We start from the raw sequence: 19963 nt of genomic DNA, 5'->3' as shown, positions 1-19963 counted from the left end.
AATCTTATTTTTCAAACCTTTTCAAAAATTAAAAAGCAATACAGATGTTAGTGAGTGAAAATTTGGGAAAAAACAAGTTTTATAGCAACTCACTGCCATCAGCATCAGAGCCAAAAAATGTTCAGGAATAGAAGTGGCATTGTTTCCCTGTTTAAATTATATATGAATGCTCACATATTAAATGTGCATCTGTTTCAGAAACACACTAGATATTTTATCTGTGGAAAGAATGCATTATCCTGGTGTGATAAATTGCAAAAAAGAGCTTTTAAATGTTGTGTGATATGTGACATTTAGTCCCAAACTTTTTTTTTAAAAAAAGGGAGGGGATAAGATTTTTCAGATTAAGGAAAGAATATAATATCTAGAGATATATAATAGGTATTCTTAAAATGATAGAATTGTAAAGCAACTATTTTGGACAACTATATTCAACTCCAAAACTGATTGCTAATTGCAAAATCAAAATGCAGTTAAATAGAAATGATTTGTGTGTTGCTCTCTGTAACTCATAAAGCTTGAGCACTGCAACTTGTCTGACACTTCATAAAGGGCCATAAATGCTTCAAAAATGTTCTAAACCAAAAGACATTTTAATTAATGCATCAGTTGCTGTCTCCACTGAAATTAAATATATGTATTTGAAAAAATGCAATAAAAATATGGCTGCATAAAAAGGACTTTGCAACATACTTCAATATGTGTAAATTTTTAATACACAAAAATCATAGGACCAAGATGGACCTTTTCTCCCCCACATTGGGACTATAAATGATCTTTAGCTGGTTTATTCTCCCCATTGTTCCAAATAATAGAAATAAAGAAGAATTTTCTTTTGAGCCCCAAGATGGTAACAGAATAACTTCCAGTTAGTTCTTCCTCCAATCATTGCAGAAGCCCCTAGCTAAGCTTACTCTTTACTTTTAATGCCCTCCTCCATTTATTTTTCTTCCTTCGTTCCTCCATATATATATAACCATAGCCCCTTAAGGCTCATTTCCCCTGAATACCATACAAGTTTTTAGTATATTCCCTCTCACTTTTTTTAACATTTTCAACACAGAGGTGTGTTCTGGCAGGCACTACTGTCAGTTCGCTTGTGTGTGCACGGTGCACATACACTTTGCATGCGTGCTTGATGCGGGCTACATGCGCATGCACAGAACGTGCACCTATGGCAGTGCCCGGAGAACCGGTTTGGGGGTGTGGCAGGCCTGGGTCACTGTCCAGTGACCCAGGCCGCCAAACCACTACCAGTTCAGCCAAACTGCTCCAAACCGGTAGGAATCCACCACTGCTTCAACACCATGTAGGAGGTAACAAGATCCAATCTCATTGCTTCTCTTCTTTTCATACCAAGACTTGAACAAAGGAAAATAGAACCCCTTAATTCAAACTATTAGACAAAGCAGCAGTAGTAGATGCATCAGCTCAGAAGTCACACTTTCTCCACTGTGCCTCACGTAGCAATGATGATCAAAACTGCCTAGTAAGAAGGCAGGCTTCACCCATTCAACGTATGCTGTATCTTCTTCATTACAAATGCCCCGGTGCTTGAGTATCTTAGAGCTATGCCTCAACAGTCCAGGATGTACTTCACCATTAGTTCATTTCATCTTCAGATGTTTTAAGGTATCATGGGACTTCCACATGTTTCAAGTCATCAACTATCTACTTATCAAGTGGGTCGATATAATCAGTGCCACTGCTACAAATATTTTCAAAACAACATTGGATTTCCTTCATAAGGAATCTGGATTCCTAAAGGGTCATCTGCTTCATTCAATATTTCCAGCATAAGGACCCCAACATTCTTTCTATACTCTCTGCAATCATTGGTCTGATTAGCATATCTGCATCTCTTTCAAATTTGTACACTTGTACCAATTATTCTGTCTTGTCCAAACTTTTTAAAATGCAAATACTTGGCTCTCTACTTCCCATATGCTGCCTTTTCTTTGTTCTGGTATCAGTCCCAAGAAAATTCAGAAAGATCTTTCTGGCTTTCATAGTGGTGCACTCCAAATAAATAGTACACACATAACCCTAGATAAGAGTATGTGATCTTGTTTATATATATCCTTCCTTTCAACAGAGTAAATGAAACATCCAGTCAAATAGTCCAGTTATCTTATCTATGCAAAGTCTTTGGTTTTCCATTCACATTGTGCATTCTCCAGTATCTGGGAATGATTCCTATTAGATACGAACAAACAGAAATCAAAAGAATTAGTCGCAAACTAAAAATGATCATATTTAGTAATACTGGCTTGCACTAACAGGGAGTAAGAATCACAACCATGGATAAGATACAATGCCTCTGGTTCATTCATGGGAGCTGCTACCTAACTTTCAAAGTAAACAGATGGAGATGAGACACAATTCCACAGTCTTCACTACTGAAATAGTTCTTCAAATAGTGCACGGAAAAGTTTATGTGAATTCATTCCCATTCCAAGATTCAACAATACCATTTTTGGAACTATGGGACCTCTTTAATGCTTGTTATTAGCCAAATGATGTTTAAACTGACTTCAAGCACAGGATAAATTTATTGGAGGTCAAGGTAATCAGAGTAGCCCTCTACAAATTTGAGCAATCATTACAATGTCATTCAGGCTGCACAAAACTTCACATAGTTAAATTATCTAGCAGATTAGGAACAGATTAATTGAAGCAGGAAACTGTATCAGGTGGCTTGAAGTACTTTGTTCTTTTTCAAAATCCTGTGCAGATTTTCTTAAGGGATTCTGCTGATTTTAGTATTATAATATTGCAACTTCATTTCTTCTGTATGTGGGAAATAATGAGGGGAGTTGACTGGCATAATGGGCCCTCTGGCACCAATAGAACACATAAAACTTTCCTACCATGTAAATTCTTTTTGGGGTGATAACGTTGCTATAGACTTTATTCAGCATTTAAGATCTTGAATGGTATTTTTTTCCATCTTTGCTAATGGAGTTTTATAACCCTTTACAGGTCCTATCAATATACCAGTAAGTAGGGGTCTTAGGTATGGTTTCAAGCTTGGCTAGTTTGATACACATTCTTAAGTTAAAAAATGTACTGAGAGGCTTCTTCACACAGAGACAAAGTTTATCAACAAGTCCTGTCATACCAAAACCATTTGTCAAACTTCATCACAAAACAGCAAATCAATGATTTTTGTTCAGACCACTGGTCAGAAAAATGCAAACAGACAATGTGGTCTGTCCAGCAATGATAACTGATAAGGAGTCTTCCTAGGAGGGGCCAAGTTTGCTGATCAGCTAACCATTATTCCTGGCATCTCAGAAAACCCTGCGAGCAGAGGCAAAAAATGAAGCCATTTCACAAGTGCAAGGACAATGCTTCAGTATCATGGCAATTTGAACATTGCATAAAAAAGAGCATGTAAGAGCATTACAGCTCTCTCTTCACTAGCTAAGCTACCCCCTTAATCACTTTTTCACCTATTGTTTTGCTGAGCTACATTATGCAGGGCTGTAACAGAGCCTTTACTTTCTTCCTTCATGAAGGATTACAAGCTTAATTCAACTGTCTTGGTAGCATTTCAGCAGAAATATTCTGTAATATATAGCATATGTTGTTTGTAATTTTGCTCAGAAATGCAATGCAGAAATAAACTGGCAACCAATGTAGCTAGCAAAGCAGAGGTGTTACCTGGGCATACAAGGCATATTTTGGGGGACTAGACACCTTCTGATCTGAGCAAATTATCTTGACTCGAATACAGCTGATTTTGAAAATAGATAAAATATTCTATATGAAACTTGGAAAACTGTCAGCTACGGTTTTCCCTTCCCAATTCCCTTTTAAGACTGTTTTTTTTCTTTTAGAACAATCTAAAACTGCCAAGTTGCTATGTATCTTCTGATGCTTTTGAAATTCAGAAATTGATAGAAACTGCCTTGCAGGAATTAAGAATTTTAGACAGTCATTTTTGATACAGTATTGTTGTTAATCCTTTCTAGTGGCACCACTTTTATCCTGTTGCAACTTTTTAGGTGATACTGGTGGATTGTATCAGAAGATTATCTACCTCTCACCAATGAGGCAAATATACGTATCCTGGGATAATGATGCAACATCAAATCTGGGTTGGTGATCGGGATCAGAGATTTACTCCTCCAAGTTTTTGGATTGTGCTGGAGTCCATCTTTAATACGTCCTTTGGGTTTTCTGTAAGTCATGTTTAAGAAGTACTTAGGATCCGAGGGTTTGGTAGCAGAAGAAAACAACAGCCAATCACCAGCCATAAACATAGCAATAGCCATAGCATTCAGCCAATAGAAATACACCACATAAACACGACTCACAGAATACCCAAAGCATGTATTCCAATAAAGATAAATTCCCTAAAGATGGGCTCCAGCACAAGTCTGAAAGATCGGAAGAGTAAATCTTGGTCCCGGTGACCGACCCAGATTCTACCTTGCATTATTACCTCTATTTAATCTCTCAGCTTCTAGTACATAATGAGTAGCTTGTAGATGGGCGGATGAAGGCTGTATTCAATTTTATGTGTTATTCTAAGAATAGTCTATAAAAAGAGAGTAAATAGAATGCATTAAGTAGTATGCAGAAAGGCTGAGCGCCAAAGAATTTAGGTCTTTGAACTATGATGCTGGAGAAGATTCCTGCGAGTCCCTTGGACTGCAAGGTGATCAAAACGGTCAGTCCTAGAGGAGATCAACCCTGACTGCCCTTTAGAAGGCCAGATCCTGAAGATCAAACTCAAATACTTTGGCCACCTAATGAAAAGGAAGGACTCCCTGGAGAAGAACCTAATGCTGGGAACAATTGAGGACAAAAGAAGAAAGGGACAACAGAGAATGCAGTGGCTGGATGGAGTCACTGAAGCAGTGGGCGTGAGCTTAAATGGATTCCAGAGGACAGGAAGGTCAGGAGGAATGTTGTCCATGGGGTTGCGATGGATCGGACACGACTTCACAAGAAGCAACAACAGACAATAAAAATATGATTCCTGGCTAACTTGTTGGAAAGAAAAGAGCTTCAGAATGGAATGGAACTGTGGTAGTGTTTTTCTCATATCACATTTAAGTAGCCTAGCTTTATCCTTTCACCACTTTCCTGGTAACAGCAAAGAAGGAAGAAGGAGTACCCTTTGTTTTTGTTTTTTTACTACACAACTTAGTGGAAGACAATCTACATAATAATTCTATTTGGTAAAGTTTAATGAACATAGTATCCACAATAAATCCTATTCTCTGTAAGCAACAGCCAAGTAGAGTATTTTCACATTCTAAATAAAAAAGCACAATGAACCACATTCTTTTTCTGACATTTCAAGCTCCCACATGTAACCTATTTTACTAAGTTCAGAAATCCACTATTTGTTCTGTAAGTGCCTACAACACCATTCACAAGACATCTTAATAAATCAACTGAACTTCAATATCCCAGTCTAACCTGTGGCAAATAATAAATAAAGAGATACATCTAATTCTAATACTTTGGCAATACTCTACCAAGCATTCTCCCAACATATTTCCAAATGTTATATTGAACACAGATAGCTCTACTCTAGAAAATGTTAGCAGTAAACCTGGATTTATTTTAGAACTGGGTCATTACAGGTTTTACAATGAGACAGCAGAATAGTGTAAACACAATGACAGAAAACAGCACTTGTACACAAGCTTGCACAAACAGAATCCAATTATTGAATCTAATATTTGCAAAGAATGAAAACAGAGCTTACACAAGTCATAGAAGGCCTGAACTCACAGAATGACAACTTAAGCTACAAAACTGATTACTGTTTTATATTTATACAAATTAATGTAGGCTTTATTGTCATTGTACATCATGTGTACAACAAAATTGGTTGTGCAATTTCTGCAATCAAACGTAGTGATTATTTTATTAATTTATATAAAACAAAATTATGCAGTGCTAGTGCAGCATTCAAGGTAGCTAAATATTAAAAATAACATTCCAGAAGGAAAAGTTTGTGGTTTTTTTTTTTTTAAAGCCTACTTGTTTAATGGATTGGATAGGTCCGATAAATTAAGGGCATCTCATTAAAATTACACATTTATGCTTGCTTGCCTATTTTTACTAAATAATGACACACTATGGGAGAATGGGACTACACTGCCAACTTAACCTCCCGGGACAGCAGCCAATTATAATCTGGTGGAAATACCAAACTTCACAAACAGAGCACTCATCTTCACATTCTGCTTGCCACGGCATTTTATTGATGCTGTTTGCAGTGCATGTCCATTTAATGTCACCTCCATCTCACTGTCAGCACACAGTCCAGAAGCATATTTAGTTTTTCTCTCAGAACAAAACTTTACATACAGACAATTTTGGAGGAAATTTGTGATAAATTTAAGCCTCTCTTGTGTTGCTTGCTAGTGAGATGGCAACATTTAATAAATAAATAAATAAAATAAACGTGAAGAACAAGGTATCGGTAGAAAAAAGGAAATAAAGAAAGTTAAAGGCACAATAGTACAGGGAGTTCTCTGGTTCAGGTTTCTTTGCTGCCCATTCAGGCATACATTTTGGTGGGAGGTATTGATTTATAGAGGCATATCAATCTTTTCTTTTTTTGACAGGACTATCAATCTCCCAGAAGATTTATGTCTTATGAAATGAAATCATGGATATTGCCATCTAAAGGTCATTGCACAAAAGAGGCATATATTAAAAATAAAAATTATTTATGTTTTATGTGTGTAAAATTTTAAAATCCTGATAATCAAAGTCAATGCAGGAATTTGAGATTTTTTATTTAAAAAAAATATTGGAACCTTAACACGCATATCAAGAGCACTCCTGGATGACATGCACACTTTCCTGCTTACTAAACTAATTTTATGCAGGCTTTCTCAGGAGTAAGAGCCTCTTAACTCCATTCTATGTAGCACAGAAGCTTATAAAAATACAACACAGGATAAGGGCAGGTGTTTTCCCTATGCAGAAAAAGCCTCCTAGCTATCATCTACTCATATTAACATACACTTTTTAATAAACTATATGTCAAAAAATAATATATGAAAGTTATTACTGAGATTATTTCTGAAACCAAACTCATGACTGATTTTCCTCTGCCTATCTCTGGGCCTTGTAAGCTCCCTTACCTCCTGGGTGTTCTTTTCATTTCCTACTTTAAGTATTTCTGCCAAATAAAATACCTATCTCTTTTATCTTGTGTTTGTCTAGATACTAGATTTTAATTTCCTCCACTAAACTGCTCTAACAATCAAGACTGTCCACAAGAGACCATGTAATTAGCTGATGTGACCAGATTTTGGACTTAATATTCTTCATAATGTTTTCCACATAATCTTCTGACAGTTTATTGTACACGAGTAATATATTAAAATAAAAGTTATTTCACATTGTAATGTTATGATAAAATTAACACATTAAATTCACTTTGAGCAAGAATTAAATGCCGATATGATTTGACTCGTTGAGATAAATAAAGGTTTTGTTTTTCAGCCAGATTGTCACAAATTCTTTCTAGCACTTACCACAATTATGTAATCACCCTACCAGTCCCTCTAGATTTCTCAGTTGTCTTCAATACTATCAACTATGATATTCTCCCAGCTAATCTGTGATGGTTGAGAATTGGGTACACTTCAGAGGTTTGCTTCCCTCAGAAGTGGATGGTTCCAGTTGATTGCATGGGAAAGGAGAATTGAAGTCCTGTCCAACTTCTTCCTCATCTTATTTAATATGTATTATGAAACTGCTTGAGAGAAAGCGGTGGCCAATGAGGACTTTACCCTTTTCAGCAACAGCAGAAGGTACTGGCAACATTCTGTCATTAGCTCATTATCTCACAGGTGGACTATTATAATATGTTCTACCTAGGACTGCCCTTGAAAATCACACAGAAACTGCAAATTTAAAATATAGTGGCCCATATGTTAATCAGGACAACCCATGAAACTGCACTGGTTGCCAATTTGTTTCCAGGTAAAACTCAAGATGCTTTAAAGCCCTACATGACTGGCTATATCTGAGGCTTTCTCCAAAGAGTCTGCAAGACATGACTCTTCAGAGTATTGCTGAAGGACCCCACTCCTTGTATGTGCAATGAGAAATGATTTGGATGCAAGCTTGCTCCATAGGAGCTCTCCTCCTCCAAGACAGCACTCTCAATTTTAACATTTAAGAAGATTTTAAAACATTGCTTTTTCAACACTTATTTAGGAACCTTTAGAAGTTCCTGTGTATGGGATGTATTTTTGAGTTAGTGACATACAGGATCATGGCTTCTATGATTATAATTGGTTTTCAACATTGTTTAATTACACATTTGTTTGTTGAGACTTGTAGGCTATTTAAAATCTAATGACAGACATAAGATGAAAGCAATCTTGTAAGTACGTAAATGCTGCATAAAACATATCTTAAGGATTCTCTAATCCTAAGAGAATATCAATAACAGAATTAAAGAAAAAAAATGAAATCAACATTTAAGATATGACAAGAAGGAAAATACCATTACAATGTGCAAACAAGTAATATGCAGGAAAGCAAGGAAGAGATATAAAACGTATCAGAAATGGAAAGAACTGGCCAGAATGTGTGGCAGTAAAAATTAATTAGAAAGCAAGAGTTCAGAATGATAAATCATAAACCAAATCACAATAGTTACAATAATCAAATACAGTCAACTTCAGAAATTAAGCATATTTTTAATGATATTAATCAATAAAAAATGAAAGATACTTGACAGACTCAAGAAGCAATGAAAAATAAGCTTCGGAATCAAATAATAAATAAATAACATTTACAGAAAAATAGATATATTTTAAAATAGTTTTAGATAAATGCAGGGAGGAAGAAATACTGCTAATTAAACTGTTCAAAAGTATACTCCTCTAGAAAAACTGCTGCTTTATATCCTGTTCTTTTAAAAATATTTTTTAAAATAGCAGTAATTAATTAGAGTAATAAAAGTAGATAATACTGCTTTTTACTAAGCAAACGAATTAAAAAAGAAGGAAACAGAAGCTGTATCATATTCTGCTGTGATTCAAAAGGGAACCATTCCAATTATCGGTTAGATTTGTTTAACTCTCTGCTCTATCAAGCTGATTACTTTTTAACCATCACATCCTCTCCTATTATGAAAATATTGACATTTTGACTTTCTCCATTTGTTTTCTAAAATCCTATTCGCCATTAGTTTATATCTTTTACAGAAATAGTTTACTTTGATAAACGTTATTTGTTCCATTACTTTAAAACTTGCCTAAAGAAACTAACTCAAAAGTACGCATATCAAATAATGAGGCATGAAAGAATAATTTGTCTAAACAGTAAGCCTAAACTCAGATTGCTTCTGTATTTCCTTCTAAGGCTTCCTATTATTCATCTAGGACAGAAACATTTTACTTTGATAATTCAAGCACTTGATACATTATCATATTAGGCCATAGCTTTGCTGATCTAAGACATTTTGCTTCCTGAAGCAAAAGCAAAATGGCATTCTTCCCTTAAGCAAGGGCCAATACACTAAAATATAGAAATATATCATCTAAGTAACAACTTCTTATCTCTTTCCTTAAATTTTGTTATTTGCATTTTAACTCTATTAAAGTTAATTTAGTCAGGATTTTTTTGCAGTAAAATCAATACAACTCTGATGAGAAAATGCATTTATAGACATTGCTTTGTATTTCAAAGCTCATATTCTCTGAAACTCAGAGCAGTTCTGCAACATGCATGAGATGCCTGCACTGTTTTATTGAGGAATATCTCTGGTTTGTAATATAAAAATAAGTGTTTACTATGTTTAATCTCTCTTCTATAAATCTTTTGCAAACAGAGAGCCAGTTTGGTCTAGCGGTTAAGGAATCGGGCTAGAAAGCAGGAAACTGTGAGTCCCTTAGGCATGAAAGCTGGTTGGATGACTTTGGGCCAGTCACTCTCTCTCAGCCCAACCCACCTCATAAGGTCGTTGTGTTATTGGGGGGGAGGGGGGAAGGAGGAGTATTCAATATGTTTGCCACCTTGAGATACTTATAAAAATAATAAAGATGGTATAAATAAAATAAAGCAAAGCTACCATAAAGCTACTGAAACTGCTATAGGAATCTTGGATGCACCTACTTTTATCTCTAAAGAATTATAATTTTGGTGCAGCTTCTTGATACATAGCCTTATCTATAGCCAGGCACTTTCATTAGCTGCTCATAACCTTTCATATGTTGGGGGGGGAACAACACACCCATATTCATATACTGTAAAAGTAAAGGTTCCCCTCGCACATATGTGCTATTCGTTCCTGACTCTAGAGGGTGGTGCTCATCTCAGTTTCAAAGCTGAAGAGCTGGCACTGTCCAAAGACGTCTCCATGATCATGTGGCCGGCATGACTAAACATCAAAGGCGCACGGTCTGCTGTTACCTTCCCACCAAAGGTGGTTCCTATTTTTCTACTTGCATTTTTACATGCTTTAGAATGCTAGGTTGGCAGAAGCTGGGACAAGTAACAGGAACTGATACTGATGGAACAAATATTAATTTGTGTTGCAAAATAATACCCAATCTGGCTGCTTCATAAGAGACAAATCCCATAGCTGTTTTCTTTACAGACAGTACACAACTAGTATTTCTATTATCAGAAAGTCTGATTCCATTGTCAATACCTTGATTTGAGATTGAATCATACTTTTCTTGCTATTGTCTTTAAAAACTTTCCAAAGGTTTGTGTAAAACTGGTGCAAAATAATGGGACCCCATGAAATCTATATGGAAATGACTTTAATGGTTAATAGAAAGTATTAAAACTGGTAAAATAGAATTGCTCAAATTTGTTGTTTACCATTCTATGGGAGGAAAGAAGGTACCTAACACTGTATCAGATCACTGTTCTAACTAGCTCAGTATATTATTTTGATTGGCAGCAGGTCTCCAGGATTCCAGGCTGAGATTCCTTCCAGTTTTACCTGAAAATTCCAAGGAATGGCATCTTTCTATACAGTACAGTAGCTTTCTGTACAGTAAATGCCCTATAAGTGAGCAATGGTTCCTTCTTTTTGATTACAAACATTACAAAAGTGATCTAAACCCTGTTGTAAAATCCACACAATTATAAATAGAACTTTTAAAACAAAAAATTGTATCACTGTAGCTTGATAGAATTAAGCGCTTTCTTTTTAAAAAAAAAATTATATAGATACTTAAATGTCATATTATGACATATCCCTGATGAATAGAAAACTGACATATAAAGCAAAGCAGAAGATCAATAACCACAGATTCGTAGGGTAAAGACCTGAAATATTTTCATCTGCTTAACATTATGCTTTCAAAAAATGGGAACATTCGATTCCTAAACTGGGTAATGCATTTGTCTTTTTCATTTAACAACAATCACACAAAAAATTACAATAGCTTAATTTCGTGTTTCCAAAAAATGATCCCTCTATATTATTTATCAGTTTAATCCTTTGATTGTATTCAGGTTAGGTCTTCTTTATTAAAGGATTTCACTTTAAGCTCACCAGCTGAGACCTTACTATCCCTCACAGTTACAATTTCTTATGACAGAAACAGATGCACCACCTTATGTAGCTGCTTTGCTTGATTTACCCCTAAATATGGACATCAGTGTTCCAGCCAAATGACTGCTTGCTTCCTGTCCTAAATATCTGCTGCTACTCAACATTAGCCCCTTGGATGCCATTAAGTATAACTATCTGGATTTCTCTGGTGTCCCCGCAGTGTTTACAAGAGTTATAAAGCAATGTTACTATTCAAGGGAAACGTGAGTTTAAGTCTTTTCCTCAGGTTACCATATTTAGGCTACAAAAATCCAGATGATTGGTTGTTAAAAACAAAAGGATACAGAAAGCTCTCTTCACCATCATCCAGTGATTATCTGGATTTGTTGCAGCCTGGATATACGGAATATACGGTAGTAGTGCTAATTTGGGGGGGGGGTGACATTTCTCTCTACCCACAGTATTAAGCTAACTCCAGAGCTGAAGGACTAACAAGAAGATTAACACTATGATTATGCAATGCTACATTTTTGCTTTCTAAGGACACCAAACGATTCCTGCAACGGGAAAGTTTGAAAGGGTAGATCTTTTTCCTAAAGATAAATATACTATTCTGATCAAGTTCTCTTCCCTAATACAATATAGTTTCCCAAATACCACTGGGCTTGTTTTCAGAAAGTGATACTATATTGTAATAAGCACGCAGTCCAGGGGTGGGATTCAATTTTTTTTACTACTGGTTCAGTTGGCATGGTTAGGTAGATGTGGCTTGGTGGGCGTGGCAGGGAAAGGATACTGTAAAATCTCCATTCCTTCCCCACTCCAGGGGAAGGATACTGCAAAATCCCCATTCCTCCTGATCAGCTGGAACTTGGGAGGCAGAGAATAGATGTGGGTGGGGTCAGTCAGAGGTGGTATTTACCGGTTCTCCAAATTACTCAAAATTTCCACTACCAGTTTTCCAGAACTGGTCAGAACCTGATGAATACCACCTCTGACAGTCATTATCGTTTAATTCTTGGTGAAGTAAAGCCAAATTGATCACTGGAAGTATTTTTGAAAGTACTATATAATGCAAAGGTAGGATCAGGAAAAGATCTGACAATGAAAAATCAACGATAATGTTTAAAAAGAGTGACTGAAACTATTATAGCTAGGTATAATCACTGGAACTCAAAGAAGTGGGTATTGACAGAGAAATTATATCTGTGGATCACAGAACTTCAGAAATAGATAAATGGCTGAATAATGTATCTTGTTTTCAAAGAGTTATGGTATATTATAAAACCAACATTTTAAAGTAACCTATAAATATTTTCATATGGTAAAATCTTTGTTCTTAAATAAATTCAGTATCTTCAATTAAATAAAAATCTCTATAATGAAAGGAAAGTAGCTTTGTATTTTTAACAAAAATTATCAAGAGATAATATTATGAAAAATATCAAAAGACTGGTGGGATATATGTGAAAATATTCTGAAGAAAGAAGAGTTAGAGAAAAGAAATGTCGCTCTTTCTACAATCATATTCCTGAACATTCCCTTAATATTTAACATTTAAGCTATACACAAAATCTAAATACAAGCTGCTAGCTATTTGCTTATTTAAACTAAACACTGGACCTATACTGAGACATGATATATTCAATCCAGAGTTTTACAATTACATTTCATTAGCAACAGAAACCCAAGCATAACTTCACATATTACATTTTGGGGGGGGGGGGATATCTTATCTATTTCACACAAGTCAGTAAAATTATAATGTGATTTACATGCATACAAAGATTATTTATAACAACATATTTGAAGCTTTATTATACACTATAACTTATAAATAAAGCCAATAAATAAATAAATAAATAAAATTATATCTTCTTGCCTCTGTCAACTCTTAGGCAGAGGAAAGTATCATATTGTTAGCTCCATGTATTCCTAAAACACACAAAGGTTTACCAATGAAATTGCTAAGAGCTCAGCATCTAGTCATAAGTCATTTCCTGACAACCACCTGCTTCTAATGTAGGTCTACACAACAAGCAGTCTGCTAAGCAGACGTGTGATCCTCCGGGGTTTTGTCAAGTCAATAAATTCACCGCCACCCCAAAAGACACACTGCTGAATACCTCCAACACTTCCCAGCCTGACCGCTGAATCTCCTCCCACACATCCACTGTTCTGCAAGCTGTAGAACAGCCGACTATCATTCCAAGCATCCATTTGTGGCCCTGTGATTATTTTTAATTATTCAGTGGGGCTCTTCCCCAAGTTTTGCAAGCCTCTTCTAAGACCATGGAGAGTCCTTCTGAGTTGTCTGCATGCAGCAGAGAGAAAAATGGGTTTCACATTTTATGAGGGTAGAGATATGGGTCTTATCCTTAAATTTCTGGCATGTTAGAATGAAAACCTGACTTTTAAGGATAAAAGTGACTTTTTATTGTTGCCAAGTACTTCCAGAGTATAGCCTATCTGTAGCCAAAGGGCTAAGGGAAGGGTAGACACAGTTTTTGAGGACATATACTGATAAACAAGGCCGAGCAATACTGTCAAGTATCACTTGTCAAAAACCTACTGGCTGCTTCTTTTTCAAATGAAAATGCTCCCTTTTGTAATAATTTCTACATGGTTGGAACCCATTTCTGCTTACTAGAGGAATTGACAAACACATTCAATTATTCAGTGCAATAATGTTACTCAGTCTAGGACTATGGAAATATTACTAAATTTATTGAACTATATTATTCATTTATGTGTATATACAAACACACATGCATGCAGAAACATGCAATATTTCACTGGCTCTAACCATAGAGATCCTGTCACCTTAGGCAATATTCTGTCTTTGAAAAAGTCTTTAATGCTGGGAAAGGTGGAAGGAAAGAGAAGAGAAAAACTAGCAAGGTGGGCAGACTCAATTACAGTAGTGATGAGTGCATCAGTGGGAGATCTGAAAGATTAGATTAGAGATAGATCACCCATGGAGACATCTATGTGGTTGCTAGGAGTCAAAAACAATTTGATGGCTAATAATCAACTATAAAACTATAGAAATTATATAAATCAAAATTTTATAAGAACAAGCCCAAATAAATTGGAAAATCACATATGTCCTTTTCTTCCATTTTCACAAGGCAGTTTATGAGATACCTAGGACTAATACTAACCTTGTCTCCAAACAAAATGCATCTGAATCTTTTGAGTGGATATGGTGAAGTACAACAGGGTACACAATTTATCCAAGTTATTCCTTATACTACTAAACTATGTTTTATTAAAAGACGGTCAGAAAACTATAAGGATAAACTGTAGCATGGTCCTAATCTGATTTCCAAAGGAGATGCTTTAGAGACAAAAAAAATTGTGTTGATACTCTTAATCAGCAAGGGCTGAACTTTGTAGCTTTGGGGCCAGCCAAATTAGTTGTGAAGTTGGTCTTTTCAATCGTTCTAATTACAGAAAGTAAATGGGGCAGGAAAAGGATAATTATCTAAAAGGACAGGAAATTTATTTGCAATTACTACTTAGATAGGAATTTATCAGGCAGGAAGGATTCATATTGTGTTAGAAGAAACAGCAGTTGTGAGATAATCCCCCAAGGATGCTTTTACTGTCTCTTGGAAATGTGATTAATCCAGCCTGTTTTCATGGTAATCTTGGGACCAGTTCATAATTATAGGTAGATGGGTTAGCAAAACAGAGCTGACAAGTGATTTCTTCATCATATATATATTCTCATATTGTCACCAAAGTATAGGAAATTCTCATGATGCTAAAGGAAATGTTGTCTAGATTAACACGCCAGTTTAAAAAAAGAAAAATGATACTTAAGTAATCACCCAGTTGTGTTTTCATATAATTTAACATAGGCTTTAGCCACAGCTTTGTGACTTCATTAAATGAAACATCAGCCAGAATTTCAGTAGACGTTTAATGACGAGTCATTCCTTTTACCAACTAAGTAAAGAAGCTTTTAATGAGAGAAAGTGGCACTATTGTGTCTAAAACAGAAATGATAAACCAGTCCTTTTATATACACAACTAGTTCCAGAAACATCAACATTCAATTTTCTTCGTTCATTCAGGCTATTTTAAAGTTGAATTAATTCAAGTCTAAACAAACCAATGATTGGTTTTTCCCATTATTACTCCATTATTCTCACTCAAGTATGCAAACTTACTCACCTCCATAGGACTTCTGAATAAGCATGTACAAGCCTGTCATCCTATGTGTAGTACATTCTACAATTAAAATAAAACAGCCTGCTACTGCATAAAGAATAGGATTTATCACTTTGAAAATATCATATACTAACCAACCCATCATCTGTTGGGCGGGTCATCATTTCAGAAATATTTCTTCATCTAAGCAGAGCACCAGAATGACCATGTGAAGCAAACAAGCAGAGGACCAGGAACAACTTCTGATTTCCTACTGGCTTCCCCACTGACTTTGCTTGTGGGAAGCTGACAGAGACCATTGGAAATCATTCCTCTTGTTTGGCTGACCTGCAGAACTGCCTGCCACTTTGCTGGGAGAAGGGGAGTAATGTAATGGCTATGGGTAGGCAAAAGAGCAGTGTTAACAGATTTTGATTTCCTGCTGGCTTCCAACTTGATATTACTTGCAGAAAGCTGGCAGGGAGCATCAGAAATCACTCCTTCCTCCTCAGTTGAACTGCAGAACTACTTTGTGATTTCAATGGAGTGAGGAGAACAAAGGGAATTGTGGACCATAAATAAACCTGCACCCCTCCCCCCCAATTCCCATCCTGACATGTCCCCAAGTAGCCCCTCCCTACAGGGAAAGAGAGTGTTTTCCCATTGACTGATGGTGCCCCCCACAAACACCGGAGTTGCTCCCTCAGCCTTACCTCATTGCCACCACCATTAAGAGATTTCAAATTTCAACCTTGGTTCCAAAGCAGCTACCTTTATTGTGCCACAGACATGATGCTAGCAAATATTGCCATCTTCACTTGCACTGTATAAGCATATTAAAAGCAATAATTGGTACATTCTCCTGCCACTTGCCTCTTAGGTCTTGGCACCAACAAACTGGGTATAGAGGAAGCAGCAAAGATAGTATGGTCCCCTAATTTTCTCTTGAGTCATGCAACCTACAGGTTTCTGGGAAGTACAGTTGGAAGGCACGGTAGAGTTGGAAACAGCCATAAGTTCCCCAAATTTGAATCCACCAAAAGTCATGGATCTTGGCATCCATTAATACATTTGAGTTATCTGGGATTGTTACCCTCAAACTTCCCATTTCCCTTAATTACAAATAAACAGATCCAAGAGTTGTAGTAGTATATACTGCAGATACCTTAGCATGACAATATAAATGCTGTTACTTCTCTGAAATAATTATTTAAAATTACTTTGAATAATAATTAAAAACAAGGGTTATTCAAAGGCCCTATAATTTGGCAGACCTCCTAAAATTAGCTGGTCTCAAGCATAGAACAAGAAAGTAGCTTGCTTGCCCTTAGTAAAGCCCAGAACATAAGGGGTTAATCCTAGGGGGAGTGTGTGTATGCATAACCGGCAGTGGGAGGGGGAGGGGGGGAGAGGAAGGATGGAACCAATGAAAACACTGAGCTATAGTTAGCTCCGGGAGGATAAACTGTGGAGATTGTTCCAGCAAAGCTTTCATAGATGACATATGCACTTTGTCCCCCAGCACCTACTGCATTTAAGCCCAGACAAGACATTTGACAGGGCTTACCTGAAGTTCGCACCAAGCAACCTCAACCCACGTTTCCGTGTCGAGCCCCTTGTAGACAGTTTTGAAAGATCCTCTACCAAGTTCAATATCAAACTTTAGGAACCTGCCATCGGGGGAGGTGGCCACCGCTTTCATATCGGCCTCCTCCTCCTCTTCGGCCTCCTCTTTCTTGGACTTGACCTGATCCTTGGAAGATTCGGGCACCTCTTTTTTCCCGGCATCCTCCTTGCTGCCGCCCTCCTTCGCCTGGTCACCTGCCGGGAGCCTCTCGGCGGCCACCTCCTTCACCTGGACGGCGGGCTCCTCTCCCGGCCGCGTCTCCTCCACCACCACGGGCCTCTGCCCCGCTTTCGCCCTCTCCGCGATTATCCGCCTGGGTTTGGAGAGGATGAGGATCTTCTTGGGCTGCTGCTGCTGCGGCACCGCGGGCTCAAAAAGGGGCTCCTCCTGATCGGAATCCACCACACTCCTCCGCAGAAAGCGCTGGTGGGCTGTTTTGGGATCTTTGGCGTAAGGCACACGGGGAAAGGGGGCGGGGGCCGCGGTTCTGCCTCCTTTCGGCACTGCAGCAGGATCCACGCCGCCGCCGCCTCCTCGACTAGCGCTGCCTGGCCCACCATCCATATTCATATCCTTTCCCCCCGCAGGAGCCGGTGGGCGAGCGGCGGCCGCTTGGAAACCGGCGGCTTCTGCTACACCAGCAGTTGTTAACTCGCCGCCGCCGCCGCCTCCCCTGCGCGGAGGGGCTGTGCTGGCATCGCCCCCAGTTTCCATTACAACCGAGCTTTCGGCGGCTGCTGGAAAAGATGGTGCCGCTCGCGCCGCCCGAGATGCTGTCCCCGCTTTGTGGCAGTCATCACGGTGCATCCTCGTGCGGAAACTCAGCCGAAGCAGCTGTGAGGCAAAACAAAAGCAAAGGCGCTCGGATCTGACGTTGCTGCTCAACTCACCTGGCCAAGAAGGCGGCGGCGGCGGCGGCCGCCACCTGCCCCGAGAGCTTTGCTGCCCGTTCCTCCCTTCCTCTCCCGCCAAAGCACCCCGGAGATGGGAATTCTTGCCCGATCCCGCCTGCCTCCGAACGCCCTCAACCGCCTCTCCTCTCCAGCCGCCCCGCCCCGAGGGGAACGGAGGGCTAAAAACGGAGGGCGCCTGCTTCTCCGCGAGTGTTAGAAAGGCCGAAAGCGAGGAAGCCTCTTATGGAGCGGGGGGGAGGGAGGGGGGATGAGCGCCTTCAAGGGAAACCGAGCGACTGCAGTTTCACCCCGGGGTGAATGGTCCGACTGAAATGCAGGTCGCCCCGCCTTTCTAAGGTTAGTTCAGAACACACCCCAAAAAGAATCCCAGGCACTGGCCGCCGAGGCGCACCCCGTAGAAACCCAGCTTTCTGGAGGGTCTTTCCAACGCGTCCCCGCCCCTCTCCGGCTATCCCTCTCCCTCAAGTCTCCCTTCCCACCCCCTACCCCGGCCCTTTTCACAGGGAAACCCAGTTTCCCAAGCCGGCTTTCCCTCCCAAGGCGGCCTCCCTCCCGCAGAACACACCCTCGCTTGAAAGCCCCCAGACGCTCACGCGCTCCGTCCTCCCCGGCCCGCTTCCAGGCACCTTGGGCGGCCGCCTCCCCCGCCCCTTTTGCCCACTTCAGTCATACTGCAGCTCCTCGCCGGAAAGCCATATTGTGATTGAAAGCCGAGAAGGCGGATATGGCTAATAAAGCTCGAACTAGCCACCTTCGGCGTTTGCTCAGACAAGCCCCAAAGCGCAGCATTAAGGCTTAACAACTACTCTTAGAATTGCGGGGCTGGGGGTTGCCCCGCCCGGCTAGGGGCGCTTTTTCCTTGTTCCGAAATCTCTGCCTTAGATAAGCACTAGCCACGCAAGCTGGGAGGCCGGCAACCGCAGCAACGGAGCCGAGAGGCTACGCTGCCGCGTCCCCGCAGCGAGAGAGAGAGAAAGGAGCGGGCGTCGGCCATGAGACGCGCCGGGAGCGATCCGCAGCAGCCGACGGAGTTGTTGGCCGGAGGGCAACTGCGGCCGCTTCGTCCCAGCCCAGTAGGTTCAGGTGCTGTACGGCCGCACAATGGAGGCGGCTCACCTGCGGCCCAGCTAAAGGGCGGGAGGAGATGCGCCAGCCCAACCCCGCCGACAGTTACTTACCCGGAGGAGAGGAGCCAGCCATGTTCAGAGCCGGTGGTGGAGGCTGAACTCTGCCGTGCTTGCTTCCTCCACCTCTGAGGCCAGACTCTATTCTATTCTATTCCCGCCTCCCCAGCGCCCCTGCGTCTAAGCTCAGGCCTTTCAAATCCTGCGGGGTGCCTTTTCCCCGTGCAGCTCCGCGCGGCGTCCACTGTCCTCGCGTCCCAGGCAGGAGCGGGGCGCCGTCGGTGAGGTTCTGGGGAAAGGAATAATAATCCACTCGCGTAAATAGCGCGCCTCCCTGTGGCCCGTTGAACCCCTTCCGCAGGCCAGCCTGCCGGCACGCGTTCCCAACCACCTTTCCGAAACCGGGCTTTCCTTTTTAATGATGCCCCATTTAACGGACCGACAGGGAGGCAATCTTGGAACAACCAATGAGAAGGCCTAGGAGGAGGAGGAGGCCCTTGTTAGATCCGCCCCGCGTCGCGGGGGAACCATGAGCAAGTCGGTTCTTCTTTCTCAGTTGCTAAGAGTGTATCCCCGACCTCCCCTCCCTCCTTCCCTCCCTCCGCGTTTCTGCAAGTCAAGGCTGTGTGTG

At 39.8% G+C, this 19963-nt stretch overlaps 1 protein-coding gene across 16 annotated transcripts in view; it reads right to left on the bottom strand.

Moving 5' to 3' along the window:
- WNK2 (WNK lysine deficient protein kinase 2) overlaps window positions 1–19582 on the bottom strand; it is a 110960-nt gene extending 91378 nt beyond the window's left edge. For 5 of the 16 annotated variants that reach the window (XR_015695898.1, XM_087709061.1, XM_087709066.1 and 2 more), the window contains exons 1-2: window positions 19387–19581; window positions 17235–18128 (exon numbers count right to left, since the gene is read on the bottom strand). Coding sequence is in view for 15 of the 16 variants with exons in the window: in XM_087709061.1 (XP_087565187.1) it covers window positions 17235–18101 (867 nt within the window). In the remaining variant the exon portion in view is untranslated. Of the gene's footprint in view, window positions 1–17234; window positions 18129–18834; window positions 18876–19386 lie in introns of those variants that run through there. The other 11 variants (XM_087709069.1, XM_087709064.1, XM_087709065.1 and 8 more) reach the window with 6 other exon arrangements.
- Between the last annotated feature and the right edge of the window lie 381 nt (window positions 19583–19963).

The sequence above is a fragment of the Thamnophis sirtalis genome, unplaced genomic scaffold (genome assembly GCF_051295495.1).
Source record: "Thamnophis sirtalis isolate CommonGarterSnake01/CBP01778 unplaced genomic scaffold, rThaSir2_p1.2 scaffold_3, whole genome shotgun sequence".
Taxonomy (NCBI): domain Eukaryota; kingdom Metazoa; phylum Chordata; class Lepidosauria; order Squamata; family Natricidae; genus Thamnophis; species Thamnophis sirtalis.
Note: the sequence above shows the minus strand (reverse complement) of the source record. Positions and strands in the feature narration are given on the sequence as shown.